The sequence below is a fragment of the Dermacentor andersoni genome, chromosome 2 (genome assembly GCF_023375885.2).
Source record: "Dermacentor andersoni chromosome 2, qqDerAnde1_hic_scaffold, whole genome shotgun sequence".
Taxonomy (NCBI): Eukaryota; Metazoa; Arthropoda; class Arachnida; order Ixodida; family Ixodidae; genus Dermacentor; species Dermacentor andersoni.
In genome coordinates this window covers 68436466-68456185 of record NC_092815.1, presented here as the reverse complement: position 1 = coordinate 68456185, position 19720 = coordinate 68436466, and the positions used below count along the sequence as shown (strand labels likewise).

Sequence of the window (19720 nt, the reverse complement as noted above, 5' to 3'; positions counted from 1 at the left end):
TTTTTTTTGTAGACCAAAGCATCTTATATTTGCACCATGCTTGCTGCTGCATTATCTATTAAATTTTTGAATTAATGACAAGCACTAAATGACATGTGCAGTCATGCCAGTAGCATAGAAAAGAAAAAGTGGTGCTGAAGCCAGTTTTACTAATTAACTGTGTGTGGCAGGCATAACCTGGTGTTGCTGAACACCTCTTTATTCTATTTCAGTTTCCCTGGGTACTGGCAGACTACACCTCTCCCAAGCTAGACTTCGACAGCCCTTCCATTTACCGAGACCTGTCGCGTCCAATTGGCATCGTCAACCCAAAGAACATCGAGGTGGTCAAGGCCAAGTAAGTTAACAAATTAGCTAGCTTAGCCTTCAGCCTCTTACTTTTACTGTGACAGTAGTTAAGTGTTTGAAACTGTGTTTGCCAAATCTAGTTAGATTCTAAATGGAAATGCCAAACCTCATAACGGTGTTTTGTTCATTAATAGTTAAAAAATTGAAGCGAGAGTTCAGGAATTTTTAGTTTTCCACATTGTTGTTCAAGGGGAGCATTGCGCAACCTATTGTGCTTCAATCTGCATGTAGGAGCAGCTCTTTTTTGATCTACCAGCCTTTTACATGGTGCATACATCTCCTGGCTTTCTCGTACAATTCTGGTTCTTTCACAACAGAGGGTGTGTGCCGGCTTCCTCTTAAAGGTACTCTTAGCCAGGCAAAGGCTGTTTATTGTAGTTTTGAGAGAAAATTTATTGTTTTAGTAGAAGAAGATGCACAATTTTTAGTGAAAGGTTACTCCTTGTTGTTCCTGTATTGAGCATGCAGCCAGAAATAACACTGGATGCTCGTGCTGCATCCTTTGCAGGTTCGACAGCTTTGTGGACATCACTGGCACAGTGGAGAAGTTCCATTATGGCACCCACTATTCCAACTCAGCAGGCGTCTTGCACTACCTAGTGCGCCTGGAGCCATTCACTTCCCTCCACATTGAGTTGCAGAGTGGCAGGTGAAGTCTCCACAGTTTATGCTGAGCTTATAGTTATTAGGGCCAATTCATACGAAATTGCAAAAAAAAAAAGTTTTTCTTTGTCGCATTATGTTTGACCTCGTTAATTATACAGGGAGCAATGTTGCAACACTTACACTGTAAGTAACAGTGTAACACTGTAAGTAGCACTGTAAACTTACAGGAACTAGAGAGCTTTAGCTTGTCCGCAAACTTTTTCCCTTTACGGATTACCGGACTACTGAAGTCGTGAATGGCAGTAGAAATGCGGGCAGTGCCATCTTGTGGTTTTATCCAACTGCAATGTGCTGGAAATGTTTTTTGTTATGTGGATGTTCTTGTCAAAGGAAATCAAGAAAAACAGACTGAAAGTTAACAATCACTTCTCTGTGGACTCCTTATACCAGCAGCTGTGCAAAATATGCTTAGTTTGCCATTGATGCAAATGTCTTCAGTAACCCAGTATTACATAAACTGGTATACGTTTACAGGGAGGCTAAAGTTCTTTACCCTTATGGGCAGTACCTTGGGCTTAAAAAAGCTTAAATTTAAGGTGAAGGCCTAGTAATCACGCTGTCGTATAATAGATATCCACATTGGGCATCACATTAGAATTTTTTTTTATTTGTAATGAAGGGAGAATGTTGGTGTCATACTGGGTTTAACACTTCTATAGATCTGCCATGGTGGTGTAGTTGCTTTGGCATAGTGCTGCTAAGCACAAATTCGTGAGATCAAATCTTGGCTGCAGCAACCACATTTCGATGAGGAGTGAAATGCGAAGACATCTGTGTACTGTGCATTGGGTGCATGTTACCAGGCAATCAAAATTAATCTGAAGACCCCCACTACACCATGTCTCATAATCATATTGTGGTTTTGGCATGTAAAAGCCCAGAAGTTAATAAATACTTCTGCGGTGTTTCCTCTAAGAGTAGATGACTTCATACATAAAGGACAAGGGTGTAAGAAAATGTGACAAAAGGAAACTGATGAGTGTTTGTTCATTTCAACAATTCAGAATTTCATAGTATTAGTACACTAAAAAAACAAGCAAGGACAAACTACATATGTAGAAAGGGTCTACTACCACACTCAAACAAGTACAGTTGTTTTAGTCCTTTCTGTGCCTTTTTACACAGCATAGGTTCAGAGCTTACCACAAATTAATGTCTCATCTACACTGTGAACTCCTCCTGTAATGATTGTATTTGACCAAAGCTTCTTAGTGCAGAATTCAGTTTAAATAACTAAGTCTAGCAAACACGTTACAATTAAAACCACCAACCAAGGCAATGGTGTTGTGCAGTCCAGCCATAGCATTGACAGATAAGTTTAAGATTCAGTCACTATAGCCATACTTTGTTATAGAAGTATCTGGTCTGATTTTGTGAACATATAACATTGTTATAGTTGTAATGGACAATGATCATCATAATTAGTAATTACGATAAGACATCATTTCAAGTGGACTATGTTGTGTTACATGCCAGAAACATTCATTTCAAGTGACCAACTTGGGATCCAAGCTCTAGGCATTAGGTAGCTGCAGGTACACCATCTGCAGTTTTTCAGCTACCACTTACAAGTGACTCTGACCTCTAAGTGTGACAGCTTGAATTGAGAAAGATAACGACGTTCTGGTTTATTGGCAAACAGACCCTTTAGTTGGTGGCAAAACAAACTAAACATTTTCATATATTAGTCTAGTTTGATTTCAGTTAGCTATAATAAGGTTAGTAAATTTTGAAAATTTAGATTCCTGTTTACCCTGATTGCAAATATTTACTTCGATTTTAGTTAACTGGAACAATACATAGTAATTTTTTTCAAATGTAGTAGACACGGAGCAGTGTAATACGACAGGGACCAAGAATGAGAAGACACAGTGCTTTGTCTTCTCATTCTTGGCCCCTGTTGTATTGCGCTGCTCCGTGTCTACTGTGAACCCAAACCAACTAGCCCGGCTACGTGCCCAAGCAAATTTCAAACGTAGTTATCACTGCACAATTTCGCAGTGCATTCCAGTTTTGGACTATGCATTTTTCTCATGTTCTGCTGAATGCCTGCGCTGTTGTTTGCCTTTGTCTTTCTCCTAGCCATATCGAAGGGTGCTTATATAATCCCGAAATTAAATCTGTAGTGAAGCCCTAGTAGCGACACATTTAGTTGTATATATATCTTTTTTTTTAGTTTTAATCATGAAACAGCATCAAGAACATCAAAAGATTGGCGATTATATGGTTTCCTTTGATTTTCTTGGCCAGGTTTGATGTGGCAGACCGGCAATTCCACTCTGTGGAAGCCACATGGAAGATGCTCATGGAAAGTCCCAACGATGTTAAAGAGCTCATTCCAGAGTTCTTCTATCTACCAGAATTCTTGACAAACATGAATGGTATGTTCCCACACCTGGGCTTTATGCCTTGCAATGAAACCTTTTGTCTGAAGCCTCTTATGTGTCTTATAGATGCCTCTGAGATGTGTAATTATGCAAAATTTTGCTCACAATAGTAAGTTTATGTTTGCACTGGTTTGTGAGATATTGTATAAATACTCATGTGCAAAAGAACAAAAAGAAAAGTAAAAGATGTGACGATGTGCACTTAGATCTCTGAAACAGCAACTGTCGTTCACTGAGTGTATGCTATATAGTGTCAAAACGTCACACTAGTAAACTCAGCGCCATGTGGAAGAAAGACGTGAACTTACTGTTGCAAGTCCTTTCACTCGCAGTTTTTCATTGGCTTCATGCTATGTGACAGCTGAGGCTTTCTTATAGAAGGTATTCCAGGATCCTGCTGTATTATTTGCAGAAGTCCTTTAGTTGAGTAAATTATTTGTCGTGCTAGTTGTTAAGATTGTGATAGCAATGTTGTGTGCCATCATTGACATAAATCTTTGGTCAATTGGTGATGACATTTTATGACATGTTAGCCTTGCAGCCTTTCATTTAGAAATTGGACTTCACAGAGACCAGACAGCTAATGTTCACTTCCAATTTAGTCAGCCATCAGCATTCATTTAAAAGCATTCCCTGATGTATTTACCTTACACAAAGCGGCATTGTAGTTGGCCTGTAAGTGCTCTTGCAGTTGTGATGTAAAAATGCACCTTTTGCATTTCGCTGTGGCGCCACCTTAGTGGACATCAGGACAGAGAGAGGCACGCAGCATGAAGTGAGCAGAAATGTTTTTGTGCATTTATTAGTCAATGTTGTAACTTTCGTTTTGTGTCCATGGATGCTTCCTGGGCCAGACACCGATGCCGACACTCGGGTGTGACCGATAGCCATGAGTTGTTCTCAGTATGATGACGGGCTTTCATGCAGCTACATTGACAAAACCAGTCACCCTGCAGTGGGCCGCTGAACGAATACATTGCACCATAACGTGATTGCCATAGCACCTGCGTTCTTGTATTTATATTTAGTCATGCTCAATATGAATCCAAACATGCTTCGAAAGTTAAGAACCACAAACTTAAGCACTCCCCAGCCAGCTGCCCACGTCAAGTTCGAGCTCGATTGTTGATTTGTGTGCCGATTCTGCTCAGCGGAGGTCAGCCCTAGCATAGCTGCCTAGTTCATGTGTCTGCCACTGTATGACCTGCACTAAATGCGCTAAATGCATGCAATAGGGTGATAAAAACTGCTCTTATAAATTAGTTTTGACCATAGTTACCATGGCTCTCTAAAGGGGTGATAGTGCATGCAGATTGTTTATGCAACACTATAGTACACACCAGGATGGTGCATTTGTTTACACCGGAATGCATACAGCCACTACTCGCTGTTCGCTTCAAGTACAGTGGAAACCGCGCAGCGCTGACATGAAATAACAATGAAATGCTGTAAAACATACTGGTTAGTCCACATGGGAAGCGCCTTATCACACTGAGATAAGCTGATGTGAACATCCCAGCAGCTCTTCGACATAATACATTGTCTTGCATTTAGTTGAGTTTTATAGACACGTTGAAATGAGAGGCAGACGAAGCATTCGATTCGCTCCGCCTGCACTCTGCACGCCAGCATTGTGGAAGGGAGTGTTTGTGGTCATCGAGTGAGATCTGTTCATGTTAGCCTGTGCATGCATGCCACCATGCTTTCACCTTTCGGGGGAAACAGCGACTTTTTTACTCATAGAACCAGTACATAAAGACTATTGAAATTTCAAATGCCGTACCAGATCTTGCTTGATTTCTCGAATATGATGCGCGTGCAATTGCAAGTTTACGACGGACATGGCAGTAGTAAACAATGCATTGTCTCCCTTCGACTATATTTCATGCAACTTTAGAGTGAACCTTTCTTTACAGTGACTGGCAGGTTTTCATGCTGCATTGGTTTAGATTGTGGGGGGTGGCGTCACCCCACAGCAGGAGACGCTATCAGCCGCTGCGGTGAAGTAGACATGAAAGCTTCGGCTCTACCGCTGATATGAGAATACTTTCGATATTGCATGAAACCGTATCATTGTTTACTGACTCTCTCAACATCATTTTTTTTTTTGCAGTTGAAATTTGTTTTTTTCCAATTACCTGAATAATCTGGTCTCTTCCATGTAAGAAAAGTCAGTCAGCAACGGTACTTATTTGCATAAAAAGTTGAATTTCATATAATGAAATTTCAATATAACGAAGTATACTGCCAATTTTACTGACTTCGTTATATCAAGGCTTAACTTGTGGCGACATTCGGCTCTCGTGCACTCCCTTGTGTTGCTTTCTCTGCATGGCTCTCACATTATTCATTCATTCATTCATTCATTCATTCATTCATTCACTCATTTATTTATTTATTTATTTATTTATTTATTTATTTATTTATACAGTACCGCTAGACTCCAGATGAGGCTGTAAAGAGGAATGGGTGACATAAAAGAAAACCAGAACAAAGTGTTCGTGCATAAAAGAAATCAAGACACAACAAACATGTTACACAAACCGACAAGAAGTTAAGCAACACACACACAAAAACACCTGCTGTAATGTTTGTCACAAAAAAAATGAAAGAAAGAAAGAACAAATAATGCACACATGCAGCGTGTGAAGCACTGGCGATTGCAACTGATTGCAAAAATGATTACAACTGAAGTGCTTGTACAAATGTATATATAGTTGGGTATTCCACAAGGCTGGCTGATAGTTGGTTCCATTCACGAAATATCTTCGGAAGGAAAGAATTTGTGAATGTTTTAGTACAGCAGGAATATTCCTTTAATTTTTTATTATGAATGATGCAATCGGCTGGTTCGTCTGGACCCTGGCTTTATACATGTGTGTGTATACCAAGTTTATCGTGGAATAGCAAGTGCATGCACTTTCATCGGTCATGTTAGCGCCACTTTTGCAAACAATCTGGACCAGCTTTTTTTACCAGAACACTTGCAGAAGTACACCATCCATATGAACAGTACACAAACCTAACTGCTTTCTTCTGGACAAATTCTAGCTTGTTTATGTTGCCTCATGTGTGCGGATCTGAAACAATTGATCCATATTCTATTGCAGGGTGAACTAATGTTTTATATGCTATTAATTTAACCTCGTGTGTGCACTGTCGTAGAGTTCTTCTTAAGTAACCAAGTTTCAGCATTTGACCCTCTTCGTAACTTTCGATACGTACTCATTTCACCTTAGATCTGATGTTATAATTACACCCAGATATTTATAGCTGTTTACCACTGTGAGGGGGTTGCCACCTATGCAGTACGAGAAGAACAGCGGTGGTGGCAGGCTATTTAAGCTCCAATTGGGTGACGTTGATGAGCTCCTACATGATGCCGGCCACATATCTTCGGTGTAGATTGCCTCGTGTGCACGATTGGCTTGAAATGTTCGAAGCGTCGATGATGAAGCATGCTGTGTCTTGGTCTGTGCTGACCCTCGCCGCCAGGCAGAGAAAAAAGATCTGCACTAGAAACATGAAAGGGTTTGAGACTGTGCTGACTGAAGGCCAGCTGGCATGCCCACGCATCTCCTGTAATCCGGCTACCCCGTGTAGCTAAGTGTCACTGGCAGTCACTGTAGTTGAAGAATAGTATGAGAAATGGCGCAAGTGTTGTACTGCTAATGACACCTAATGGCGGGGTTACTTGGATGCAAAAGGGGTTTCTTCTTCTTTGCCTTGGGGTCGGTGGCATGTGTGGATGTATGTTATGCCAGGTGACACACTTCGCGGGACTGTCCCGAGAAAGGCTTCGAAGCGGGGCACCTGTATGGACGAGCACGATTGTTTGAATGCACCTCCGTACGCGTGATTATACAAGCAAACTATTAGGTGTTGGTATCCAGCATGAGATGAACATATTGGCTTTATATGCTGTCGTGATGAGTTGAACTTCCTCGATTTGTCAGCACCCATCGACATGTTTATTGGTTGTGATCTGGCTATCTGGCATTGTATAGAAGGGGCAATAAACGCCCTTTTGTTTGTTCCCACTACTGTGTTGTCATTCTTTTGTCCCAAGAGCACGAATGAGATCCCACAAATCATACAAGCGCAGTTGCTGCGGCAGTCACATTTTCGGTGCAATATTTTCACTTGGTAGCCAATTGCATGGCAACCGGCTGATTGGTTTTGTTGGCACCATTGGCACAAAAGTTTACCAGACTGTGATGATTCACTGTTGTTGCTTGTACAGTAAAACCCCGTTATAACGAAGTTGAGGGGGAGTCGTAATTACTTCGTTATAGCCACTATCCACTTCTATTCACAATTAGCAAGCCCAAGAGAGGATCTCACCACTAAATCTTGTAGCAGCCCGCCACGTGAATGGCCGTCGCACGGAAAAAAACAAGCGAAAAAAAGACAGCAAGGGAATGCTACTTTATTCACGCCACATGGCTCATCACTAATCGATCAACAGCACACCAGCTGGCGGCTCCCTTCGCAGAAAAAAAGTCCTTGATAGATTTTTGGTACATCTTCTTCAGGCGAATGACGGCTTTTTCAGCTGCAGCCGCTATTTCGAGTCCGTCCTCGCTGTCATCGTGAGCGTGCAAGAAGCGTTGCAGCAGGTCTGCCGCATCCAGCGCTTGTGTGGGCTTCGGTACGTCGGGTTCACCAATATTAATCTCCGGGCTGTCATCGACACATTCGTCACTGTCGTCATTAGGCACCCCTGTCACCACACGCACGATTTCCGCCTCCGTTAGCGCTTCCGTTGTCACTGCGTCAGCATCGGTACTGACGTATGTGCAGAAGGTGTCGGAGTCGGGCACAACGCTGGCATCAAGGAGAGTGTCTCACGACGCTAGGGCTTGGTCGCCCACGGCACCCTCGTTGGCGGCAGCACCGAGATCTTCTCTGTAACTGCCGCTGCTGATGCCAAATGAGCCATGCCGGGAGCAATTGGCGATCGTGCTTGCCGGTACAGCCATCCAAGCAGCCTGTTGCATCTTGATCGCCATATACAAGTCGATCTTGGACTCACGCTTCTGGCTCACATTGAGCAGAATGCAGTCGATCGCACGCTTGCTGTAGCCCGACTTAAAGTTCATGATAGCTCCTTGGTCGAAGGGTTGCACAACTGCAGTGCAGTTTGGCAGCGAGAAGCATAGCTCGATGTTTTTGAGCACAGTGGCAGTGTGGTGGCCCACGCAGTTGTCCAGTACGAGGCATATCTTCCGGTTCAGCTTGCCCAGTCGCTCATCCCACTCCCGCAGCCATTGTGCGAAAATTTATCTCGTCATCCAAGCTTTACAGTTGGACACATAACTCACTTGGAGCTTTCGTTTGTCATTGAAGCATCGTGGTGACGCACTTTTGCCGACCAAGAGGGCCGGCACCTTTACCGACCCATCCATGTTGGCACAAAGCAACACAGTTATGTGGACCTTGCTCTGCTTACCGCCCTGGCAGCGTTCACCTTTGAGGGCCAAGGTTCTTTGCAGTAGCATCTGGTAGAACAGGGCTGTCTCATCCACGTGGGACAAATCCTTGGCACTGTATTTTTCTAGCAGCTGTCCAACGTTTGTCTCCACCCATGTCACTGCAGCTTCGCAGTCGACAGACTGCGCTTCCTCGCTGACAGCCCTGCTGATAATGTCGTGGCACTCCTTGAAACGCTGCAGCCAGCCGACACTCGCCACAAAATCATCGTGCAACAACAGTGCAAGAACAGCGCTGCAACAGTGCCCCACTCACAGGAGTGCCACTTGCACTTGCGTCCAAAAACCACTTGAAGACTGCCTTCTCTACAGTTTCAAAAGTGGGGGCTCGCAGCTTCTTTCTGTTGCCTTTAACGCCATGTGTGACAGGACCGGTGACAGCTTCTTTGCTGCTCAAAATTGTTGACAGTGTGCTCAATGCTATGCCGAAATCTTCGGCTTCTTTTTTCTTCTTCACACCGGACTCAGCGGCTTTCAGCATAACCACCTTCTGTTTGATTGATATCGTTGTGTACTTTCGTTTGCCGTCGTATATTTCCTTTCTGGTGGTGGGAACTCGCACGAACGAACCAATAGAAACACTGATATCGTTGATGCGCACGGAGGCAACGATAAGCAACAACAAAACCGCATTCGGCGCCGCCCCACGCACGCAGCGGAAGAGCGGGTGGGTCCATCAGTTCCATGGGAAAGGGGAGGCCAGGAGACGCGCACGGGAGACACGAACATCGCGCACTATAAAACAGTGACCTGACAGGTACCAAAATGGTCAGTAAGTGCTCGTTGGAGAAAAAAAAGAATTGCCAACGATTACGTTACTTCTTAATGTGAAATTTGAGCGCAGCTCTTCAGCTGTTCTATTTACTGAGGCGAATCATCCGAGCAAGGCATGTATGTACAGTTACAACTTTTTATTCTTCACTTCTTCAAGAAACACTCCACTCCCAGTTCTTGATTGTCATGAAGGTAGCTTTGTGATCCGACAAATAGATGGATATATGCTAGACTTGCTGCACCAATGCCTGGTTCGGCATAGCACACCTCTGGATTCTGGCGGCAACAGTGCTGGGCCTCTACTCAGGCAGCTCGTTTAGCAGCAGCAGCAGACAAAGGACTTCCGCCGGTTGCCTCGCTCATGGCTCAGAAAGGCTCAGAGAATAAACTACTTATATAGGCAGATGGATTATATTATGATATAAACCATCTGTGAGCCTTGGACAATCTATCTGGTGCGGAACATTTCGCACCAGCCACCGCAAACGGAGCGTAGCTTGGTGCAGCTGCCTCATTTATCGGGAGGTTGCAGGAGGCAGCGCGTTGGCGCATAGGAACGTTGCGTGGTGAAGATGTGGCAGTGACTGACTGACGCCACTGATGCTGCTAGCGAGTCAACTCAAGGTGGCTTTGTGTTTCAGCTTGGGAAGCGCGCACCGTGATCTGCTGATACCGAGCCGGTGCAGCGGCAACCGGAGAACACAGTGCGCTCTCACGTGGTTGCCGCCACAGAGGAGAGGAGGGGGAAGGGGTACACACAGTGGCGAATGGCAGCGGCTGTGCGTTTCGGCTTGGGCAGCAGCACATCATCGAGATCAGCCGCCACAGAACTGGTGCTTTGATTGCTGCCGCACATGGGTGGCATTGGAGGAGGACAGAAGAGAGCAAGGCTCGCGCCGTGCGCAAGAGATGGTGCCAGGAGCGCGCGCAGCTAGATCAGTGCGCTGGGCCCGGCTATGGAGCTGGTTATGGCAAGGCATGACGGCGCCACAAAACGTAGGAACGAGTGCCAAAAAGCTGCGCCGTAAAGAAAGGTCCATTATACCCATTGACGTAGTAGCTCTGTGGAAACCCACAAGGTGGAGAGAAGTAATTAATAAAGGGAAAATCAGACAGCCGCCCTATCGTAGCAATTGCTACAATGGAAACCCATATGGGTTCGTTGAAAGAAAGGCCTCAGAGTTTGAAGGTAGGTTTCCTTTGTAGCAATAGCTACGAACAGGTAAATGTCTGATTTTCCCTTTGTTAGTTATACCCACTGCGAGGAAATTTTAGCTTCGTTAAAAGAAGGTTTGTAGTATGTGGGAATCTATTGGAATTTCAAGGGGAATCACGATTGCTTCATTATATCCATTAGTTCGTTATATCCCGTTTCATTATAACGAGGTTTTACTGTATTGGTGTGGTCCTAGTACGACATTATGTCTTTCAGTGACATGGTCAGCCAACTGCAGTTGGCTGAGTGTTGCTGTTGGTGTTAGGTTGACTTCTTGTTGGCATTGGTGTCGTGTTGACCTATGTTGTGACGCCACTTAGACTGAACATTGTCGCAAACAGCTGGAATTTCTACAAAGCACTTTCTTGAATACCACCTCGTCAGCACTGCGGCAACAATGAGTTCGCCCCCACGTCGACTGTGCTGCAGGCTGCCTGTGCTATCCCATGTGCACATGTCGTTTTGCTCCACGAACCGCCAACGCCAGACAAAGTGTTTCCAGCGCTCACTGCTAGGGTGCTGTGCATGCGCATCCGGTCATGCAGAAGACAGATTGTTATTTACATTGCTTGAAAGTACATTGCTCCCTCTCCGTGTTTCCTCAGCATTCGATCTGGGGCGGCTACAGGGAACGAAGGAACAGGTGGATGATGTCAGGCTCCCTGCTTGGGCGACTTCTCCTGAGGACTTCATTTACAAGCACAGGAAAGCTTTGGTGAGTCTGTGATGTGAATTTATTGCAAAGAATATTTTTCATCTCATCTGTCACAGAAGGCAGGACCTATTTCAAAAATCTTGTTTATTATTTTCTGAAGTTAGTTGCTATCAACCCAGTAATCACGGCATGGATTAGCTCCAGCACATGACACTCAATTACCTACACGCTTCTTTAATATGAATAGCTTAGCATTCAGTCCCGAAGGATACCAAGACTGCTGCGATGTGAAAGATATGTTTCTCTTGCTACCAAGCAGCTGAGCTTACTTTTTACTGATAACAGCATATTTATTTATTTTTTATTTATTTCAGATACCCTCATGGCCCAGAGGGCATTACTGAGGGGAGTGGTACACACATTTCAATAAATTTGTACAAAAGGAGACAACGCATATATATAAAACATATATATATATATACCGGAACAAATACATAATTCACTACCCGGAACATGAAGTGAGTTCAAAATTATACAATTACCAAGAAACGCTAAGTCACGCACAGAAAAGTCGAAAATTGCAAAAATTGAAAATTGAAAAACGCCACCATTAGCACAAACATGAACACAGCAAATCTGGGGGAAAATACAGAAGGATGCGCATGATAACGAGAAAAATGCAAATGGAACCAAAGCTATGGCAAGCAATAATATGTTGATAATTTCTTCTTAAATTCATCAAAATCTTTGGAAAGTGCAATATCACGTGGTAGCTGATTCCAGTCCAATGATGTTTTTGGAATGAAAGAATTCCTGCAGGATGTTGTACGGCACTGTGAAACACCAACTTTGCATGGATGATCTAAGCGGGATGAAACACTATTGCTTTCGTCTCATGTTACGAGTGGGTTTTCTTGAGGGTGACCTAATATAGCATGCTGCATGCAAGCATAGCAAACACTGGCAAACCCAGGTTTCGTGCCAGGAATACCTTTGAGCTGTCATGTATGCTGTTGCATCATTCATGGTGATAGCTGCTATTGGCATGTTTTTTAATAAGTAGGTGGGCAGAGCACATTCATAGATGTATCAAGATAAAGGAAGCAAGAAAAAGCACCATGTGAATATGCGTAGCTGAATGAAGATTCTGGTTGTTATACATTCAGTATAGAGTGCAGTCAGTGTGCTTTAATTAAGGTAACGAGAGGGAAACAGATGAAAGATATGAAGGAGCTAGAGGTTTTGCAGGGCTCCTTTAAAGGTGATGGCATGTACACAGCCAAGTGCACTTCTCTAGAGCAATGCACTGAGTGTACACATGCTGGAAAGTGTCTTACTGTCTTAGATAGACAGTGTTTCAGTCTTCACATGGCTTGGAGCAGTTTTGAGTGCAGCAAATGTTTGTGTACCATCACCGAAATCGCGCCATTTCAGTGCTGTAAGCAAATGTGTAAAATTACGGGCCAAGCCGTGCATCCACGGGACCATAGGTAGTTGAATATAGCAGTGACAACTTACACAACACTACAATTATAACCCTTATTTGCCGTCAGGTGCAACATGCAAAGCAGTGTCCCATCATGAAGCAGCCACATCTCTTGAAATGTTAAAACATTTCAGCTAGATCTGTGTGCAGGCAAGCTGTATACTGACTTGCTTATGTAAAACCACCTCGTATGCAACATATAGCAATGATTCTCAGTTTATTCTTGTTTGACCCATACGCATGCTTGAGTTTGGGTCTCCAATCAGCAGTGAAATGAACAAATGTAAAGACATTAAATAATGAGGTATGCCAATATTGGAAACTTTCAAATAACGAATTGAATATTGCTCTATTCAATTCAGTCTTCAAATCAAAAACCATATCTTTGTACTTATAACCCATACCAAAAATTTTTAAAATTTAATATTAAAGTCGGGGTGCAGGTTACATTCAAATTTTGCCTTGAGGTGTGGCTTCGCGGCGCGATATGGCAGAGAGCCAAATCTCCATTAGGTATTTTCAGCTCAGTTGCATTTCCTCCGTCGCTGTTGCCCATGCGAGGGCTGCTCCATCTACTTTGTCATCCTCTGTCATGTAAATGCTAGCTTCGAAGTGATCTGATTCATGTCACGTGACTGATTTGTTTACGATCACGTCTGTTGTGTGAATCTAGCTTTATCAGCATCACCAAACATGGGGGGAACAGTGCTACTGGCCGAAAATATGACGTGGGTCAGCCGTGCATTTGCGAAGGGAGACTGTTTTTGGAAAGATTTTTAGCATTGTTGTATGCAGTTATTTCCGCATGTTATATACCTAGTTGTCTTTTTTTTTTTCCTCGGACAGTTGTAATTGACGGTGCAGGTTATAGGCAGAAAAATATGGTAATCACTATTCGTAAACACGAATGTTTTTCAAAGAGCTTTCAAATACTTCAATTCGTCAACTGTGCTCTAAATTACATATAAAACATGATTAGTTACTTAGTGGAGCACACTATATGCCACTGAGGGAGCCAGGCCTTTTCGGCTAAACCGCTACCATTTGCTCTCGCCAATGACACCTGACTCCTAAGTATCTGAATAAACTGCCTGCTTGCTTTCAATGCTCGATTTGTTCTCTCGACAAACAACGCTTCATAATGTGCAGCGTGTTATGGTTTCGTTTTTTGATGGCTATCCGTTACGTGGTGCCACTTGTGCCACCCTGTAAAGGCGGAGAAAATAAACACGGGATCAGTTGTATGCAGGAATCCGAGTGTACAGTCGTGATGCAGTGCATGTCGTTGGTTTCTGTTCATTGGGCGTAACAGTTGACGGCGACTGCAGAGTCAGTCCGCTTCTTGGAACTGCTCGGCTACACTCGTAACAAGTGGCAACGAGGAAAAAAGCATTCAAGTTCTTCATTCAAGTTTCTTCAAGTGCATCGTCCTTCTATGCCCACTTATATGCATGTGAGTTCATCGTTCGTCTAGTGAATTCAATGCAACAGAACTTTATCATGCCAATGTTCGGCAACGTCGAAGCATTCGATGGAGGAGACGGAGATGCGTGGCCCTGCTACATTGAACACCTTGAAGCTTTCTTCATCACCAATGACATTGGAGCAGAAAAAAAGAAGTCAGTCTTCTTTAGTTGCTGTGGGCAGAAGACGTATGCTCCCTTCCGGGATCTCGTTATACCTGCCCAGCCGCAAAATTAAAAATCATTTCTGTTCGGGTTGACCATTACTGCCCCAAGCCATCTGTTGTTCAACATTTTAGGTTTAGCGTGCGCATTCGCGTAGAGGGCAAGTTCGTCAGTAACTTCGTGGCGTCACTCAAAAGTAATAATGCAACTTTGGAACTGAGCTTGGCAATATGTTGAGGGACCGTATCGTGTGCGGCATCAACGACACAGCTGTGCAGACAAGGCTGCTCGAGAAAACAGACCTTACATACAAATATGCTGTGAAAACTGCACTTGCCATGGAAGCTGCGAAGAAAGATGCCGGTGAGATAGCCAGTTCCAGTAGAAGTTCACTACCTACGCTTAAGATTGTGGCATTAAAGGGGCGTGTCTCATGCTACCGCTGCGGTGAGGAACACCAGGCGACCGAGTGCAAGCACGTGGGCAGTATGTGCAACTACAGCCAAAAGCAGGGAAACATTGCTGAATTGTGAAGCTCAAAGAGAAAACACGCTTCGTCGTGGAAGGGCAAGTCTACAAAACTACACGGCTTCATGCCTCCAGCTCTAAAACTTCAAGTGGAATGCACCAAGTCAACACTGTTGACAACAACGCACCTGCCAATGTGTTTGACATATGGCAAGTCTACACCGTCTAGCCTTCGCAGCCTTTCACAGTGACCATCAGCATTTGTGGCAAGCCGCTCCGTATGAACCTGGACACCAGTGTGAGCGTTTCTGTCATTACAGAAAAACGTCTTCAAGAGCTACTACTGCCGGTGGCTGTCACGCCATCAGATGTGCTCCTACGAAGCTGCTCGGGCGAGCTCACACAAGTTGAAGGCAAAGCAGATGTCGCAGTACAGTTCCACGACAGAAAAGCTGCCCTACCTTTGTTCCTAACTGGGTAACGTTCACTAACACTGCTATGTCGCAATTAAATTCGAGAACTGGGCATTGACATTGCTCTCCGGGAAGCAGATGTTCATGCTGTTTCTGATGTTAAGGACATTATTCAAGCATTTCCTGAGGCATTTTAACAGAGCCCTGGAAATTTCAAGGGCCCAAAAGCCCCAATTCCTGTTCCGTAAGGTACGGTACCCAAGTTTTTCAAGCCACATCCCTTGCCCTTTGCCCTGAAGGATGAGGTGTCACAACAGCTTCAGCGCCTACAGAGGGAGGGCATTCTCGAGCCAGTTGCCTCTTCAGCTTGGGATGCGCCTATTGTTTCAGTGGCTAAGAAGGATGGCCGCGTCAGAACTTGCGGAGGTTTCAAGATTACTGTTAACCCTGTAACCATGTTGAAAAAGTACCCAATTCCAAGAATTGAGGACCTTTGGGAATGCTGTCTGGGGGTGAAAAGCTCACCAAACTGGATTTGAGGGATGCGTACCAGCAAATAGTTCTTGATGAAGACTTTGGAAAGTATGTTTCTATTTCCACACATATGGGGCTATTTTAATATAGACATCTTCCTTTGGCATTTCGTCTGCACCAGCCTTGTTCCAAAGAGAAATGGAGAACTTTTTTAGAGGACTGCCGTGTGTTGCAGTATATTTTGATGACATCCTTGTCACTGGCCTGATTGATTCACAGCACTTTCGCAACCTTAGTGGTGTTCTCTCTCGACTTTGTGATGTTAGACTCAAGTTGAAGTTCAACAAGTGTTGCTTATGTTGTGCCACGAGTGGAGTACCTGGGGCACATCATAAGCAGAGAAGGGCTATCTCCAATCTTGAGCAAGGTATCTGCAATCCTTCACGCACCTGCACCTTGTGACGTCAAGGAACTCCAAAGGTTTTGGGGGCTTGTGAATTTCTACAGGCGTTTTCTTCCAAACATTTCTGGACGCCTTCACCCTCTGCATTCGCTTCTCGTGAATGAGAAAAAAATGGGTGTGGGGAAAAGAGCAAGAAGATGCATTCACTACAGTGAAGCAGCTGGTAACATCAGCTCCTGTCCTAGTACATTTCGATCCGCAGAAGCCACTGTGTCTCAGTTCTGATGCACCTCCTTATGGGATTGGCACAGTTCTGGCACATCGAGGAGCTGATGGTTGAGAACTGCCTATTGTCTTTGCATCCAGAAGTTTGTCTCATGCAGAGCAAAACTACAGCCAAATTGACAAAGAGGCACTAGCCTTCGTTTTCGGCATTGAAAAGTTCCACCAGTACCGATGGGGAATTCCTTTCACTGCTTATATGGATCATAAACCACTACTGGGATTGTTGAGTGCTGACAAGCCCGTTCCTGTGCAAGCTTCAGCCCGTCTAGTCAGATGGGCACTGAAACTTTCTGCTTACAAGTACAAGATCATGTACAAGCCTGGTCTGGACTTGGGTCATGCTGATGCCCTCAGTAGGTTACCACTGCCAACAGACAGCATTCATCTGCCTGCACCTGCTGAAATATTCATGCTTGAACAAGCATACTCAGGACTTTTGTCACCAGCTGTTGTAGCACAGGCTACAAGAAATTATCCACTCCTGAGTCACGCGGTTCTTGCTCTCCTGCGAAGAGTAAGGCTTCCAGTCAGATCAGGGAGCAATCCATTTACAGCAAGGAGTAGTGAACGCAACCTCCATGAAGGTTGCTTGCTGTGGGGTTCCAAAGTTGTCATCCCAAAATCTCTGCAGGGCAAAGTCCTGACTCTTCTTCATGCTGGACATCTTGGCATTGAGAAAAGCATGCCGATTACCAGAAGCCATGTCTGGTGGCCAGGGATTGATGGTGACATTGCCAAGAGTGTAAAGGGTTGTGCCACATGCCAAGCATACTAGCGTACACCTCAACGCATTCAGCGCACACCCTGACCATTTCTCCAGAGGTCTTGGTCAAGGCTTCACATTTACTTTAGGGGCCCATTCTTGGGACATACATTTCTTGTCATTGTTGATGCCTATTCAAAATTGGTCGAAGTGTGTCCATCAGTATCAGTATCAGCAGATGCTGTTATAACAGCATTGGGTATAGCATTTGCGCAGCATGGACTGCCGGTTGTCATCGTGTCCAATAATGGACCTGCCTTTACAAGTAAGCAATACTTGGAATTCCCGACACATAATGGGATACGTCGCATGCTTTTGTATTGACAAAAACTTCCTAACATTATTGATTACTGGGATCTGAAAATTGATGGCAAGAAACGCCTGTGTGTCCAAAGTGTCTTCTTTTGTCCTCGTGTTTCCTTGCGCTCAACCACCTGTAGTTAAAAATGGCTCTTCATTATTCGAAAAGTATTCAATTTGATTCGATTAGTTTCTGGTACTATTCCATTTGATTTGCTTCTAGCACTATATTTAATTCATATTTGATTCTGCCTCAGAAATTACTTTATTCGCACACCCCTAGATATAAACTTTTGCTTCTTGGCACACAGTCACTCTTGCTGATCATGTTGGTACTGTAGAGTGGAGCTATACAAAGGGCTGTGGTAAGCACGTGGGAACATTGGATATGAAATGTAGAAGACAGCAGCAGGAAACACGTACTATGGTCTTGTCAGTAAAGCTGACTGATGCTGACTGATGAGGTCACTCAAGCTTGCTGTATACTGATCGTAAATGCAGACAATATGTCTTATGCAAATTTCAGTTGAATAAGAATGTGGTTTCTTTTTCAGCTGTGGTGGCCATAAAATGTGGGAGAGCCTTTTGCTCGGAGATGTTTCTGATAACTCTGCCTTGCTGAAAGACCTTTCAACATAAATACTTCTTGTGCTTTTTTGTGTTTAGTAACAATCTTTTGTAAATAGTCTGTCACTCATAGTGGTGCTTGATGTGCCTTTGTCACAGTGCTGCTTTAATCCTACCTTCTTTCTAACAGGAATCTGAGTATGTATCCCTCCACCTGCACGACTGGATCGACCTCATCTTTGGCTACAAACAGAAGGGCCCAGCAGCTGCTGAAGCCCTGAATGTCTTTTACTACGTCTCGTATGAAGGTTGGTGCTCATACCTGGAGGTTCTTTTTCTAAAAGAACACTAAAGAGCAGCACAAATATAAGCTTAAACTGGTATTCTTTAAAACTATTCTATTCATTTGGAGGGAAAGGTTTGATTATTACTAGAGAAAATGAAGGCTGAAGTTCCTTTGTTAACCTTCACGCCAGAACCTCAGCACCAATATGTGACTGCTACTTCACAGATTTCAAGTTATATTCTCATATTTGGGTAGTTTTGGCACCCAAACAGATGTTAGAATTTATGACGTCATGGCAAGATGGTGTGGAAACCTCAGTGTGGTGTTGCTACCCATCTTTAGTTCTTGCATTTTTTATGGCTTACAAAGCCTTCTCTCATTTTAAGAGTTGTCGTTTTGCTAGTGCAGAAGTTTAACTTACTAATAAAACTTCAACTTAGTATTCTAACCGTGATTCTTTCATGGCCAGTTGAAATTAAGTGTCATTTCTGTGCTTGGCAGGGGCTGTGGATCTGGATGCGATCAAAGACCCTGTCCAGCGAGAAGCTACAGAAGGAATCATCAACAACTTTGGCCAGACGCCTTGCCAGCTGCTAAAGGTCTGCTCACAAGCTACATGTGCAATGCTAATCGTAACTCAAAACAAAGGCAGAAATGGGGAAAGAAAGCACTTTAGTTGTGACTTTGTGGAGTTTGGCAGCCCAGATATGCATTGTGTTGCTCTGCAGTGTTTTGCTGACTGGACTTGTCAAAGTGCCGGCTGGTTTGCTAATTTGCAAATTTTTCAAAAGTTGTGTCGGGATATAATCAGCACGAAGTTGTGAGCACTGTATAATTTTGTTTCGAGGTGGGGCTATTCGCTCACACGCAAGTGTGTGTTGCTTCCAGAACAGATGTCATTTGAAAAATAAGTGCACTAATTTTTTATAGACATAATGAAAGGATTTCTTGTGCCTTAATTTTCTCTGTTACATTGTGTTTAGGAAAGTCAGTGGCAACAGTGGGGATGTGGACAAAGTGAATGTTACCTTACACAATGTTTATTACCGAGTGTGTTTTTACAGTGTAATCAGTACAGTGTGGTGCACATGAAATGAACACAATATCCA

The 19720-nt window shown here is 43.9% G+C and overlaps 1 protein-coding gene across 3 annotated transcripts in view; it reads left to right on the top strand.

Annotated features, from left to right (window-relative positions):
- LOC126541921 (neurobeachin-like protein 1) overlaps positions 1–19720 on the top strand; it is a 137560-nt gene that overhangs the window by 97714 nt on the left and 20126 nt on the right. For all 3 annotated transcript variants that reach the window (XM_050188891.2, XM_050188890.2, XM_050188889.2), the window contains 6 exons: positions 213–337; positions 857–997; positions 3265–3395; positions 11489–11598; positions 18516–18633; positions 19113–19210. In XM_050188891.2, coding sequence (XP_050044848.1) covers positions 213–337; positions 857–997; positions 3265–3395; positions 11489–11598; positions 18516–18633; positions 19113–19210 — 723 coding nt within the window. The remainder of the gene's footprint in view (positions 1–212; positions 338–856; positions 998–3264; positions 3396–11488; positions 11599–18515; positions 18634–19112; positions 19211–19720) is intronic.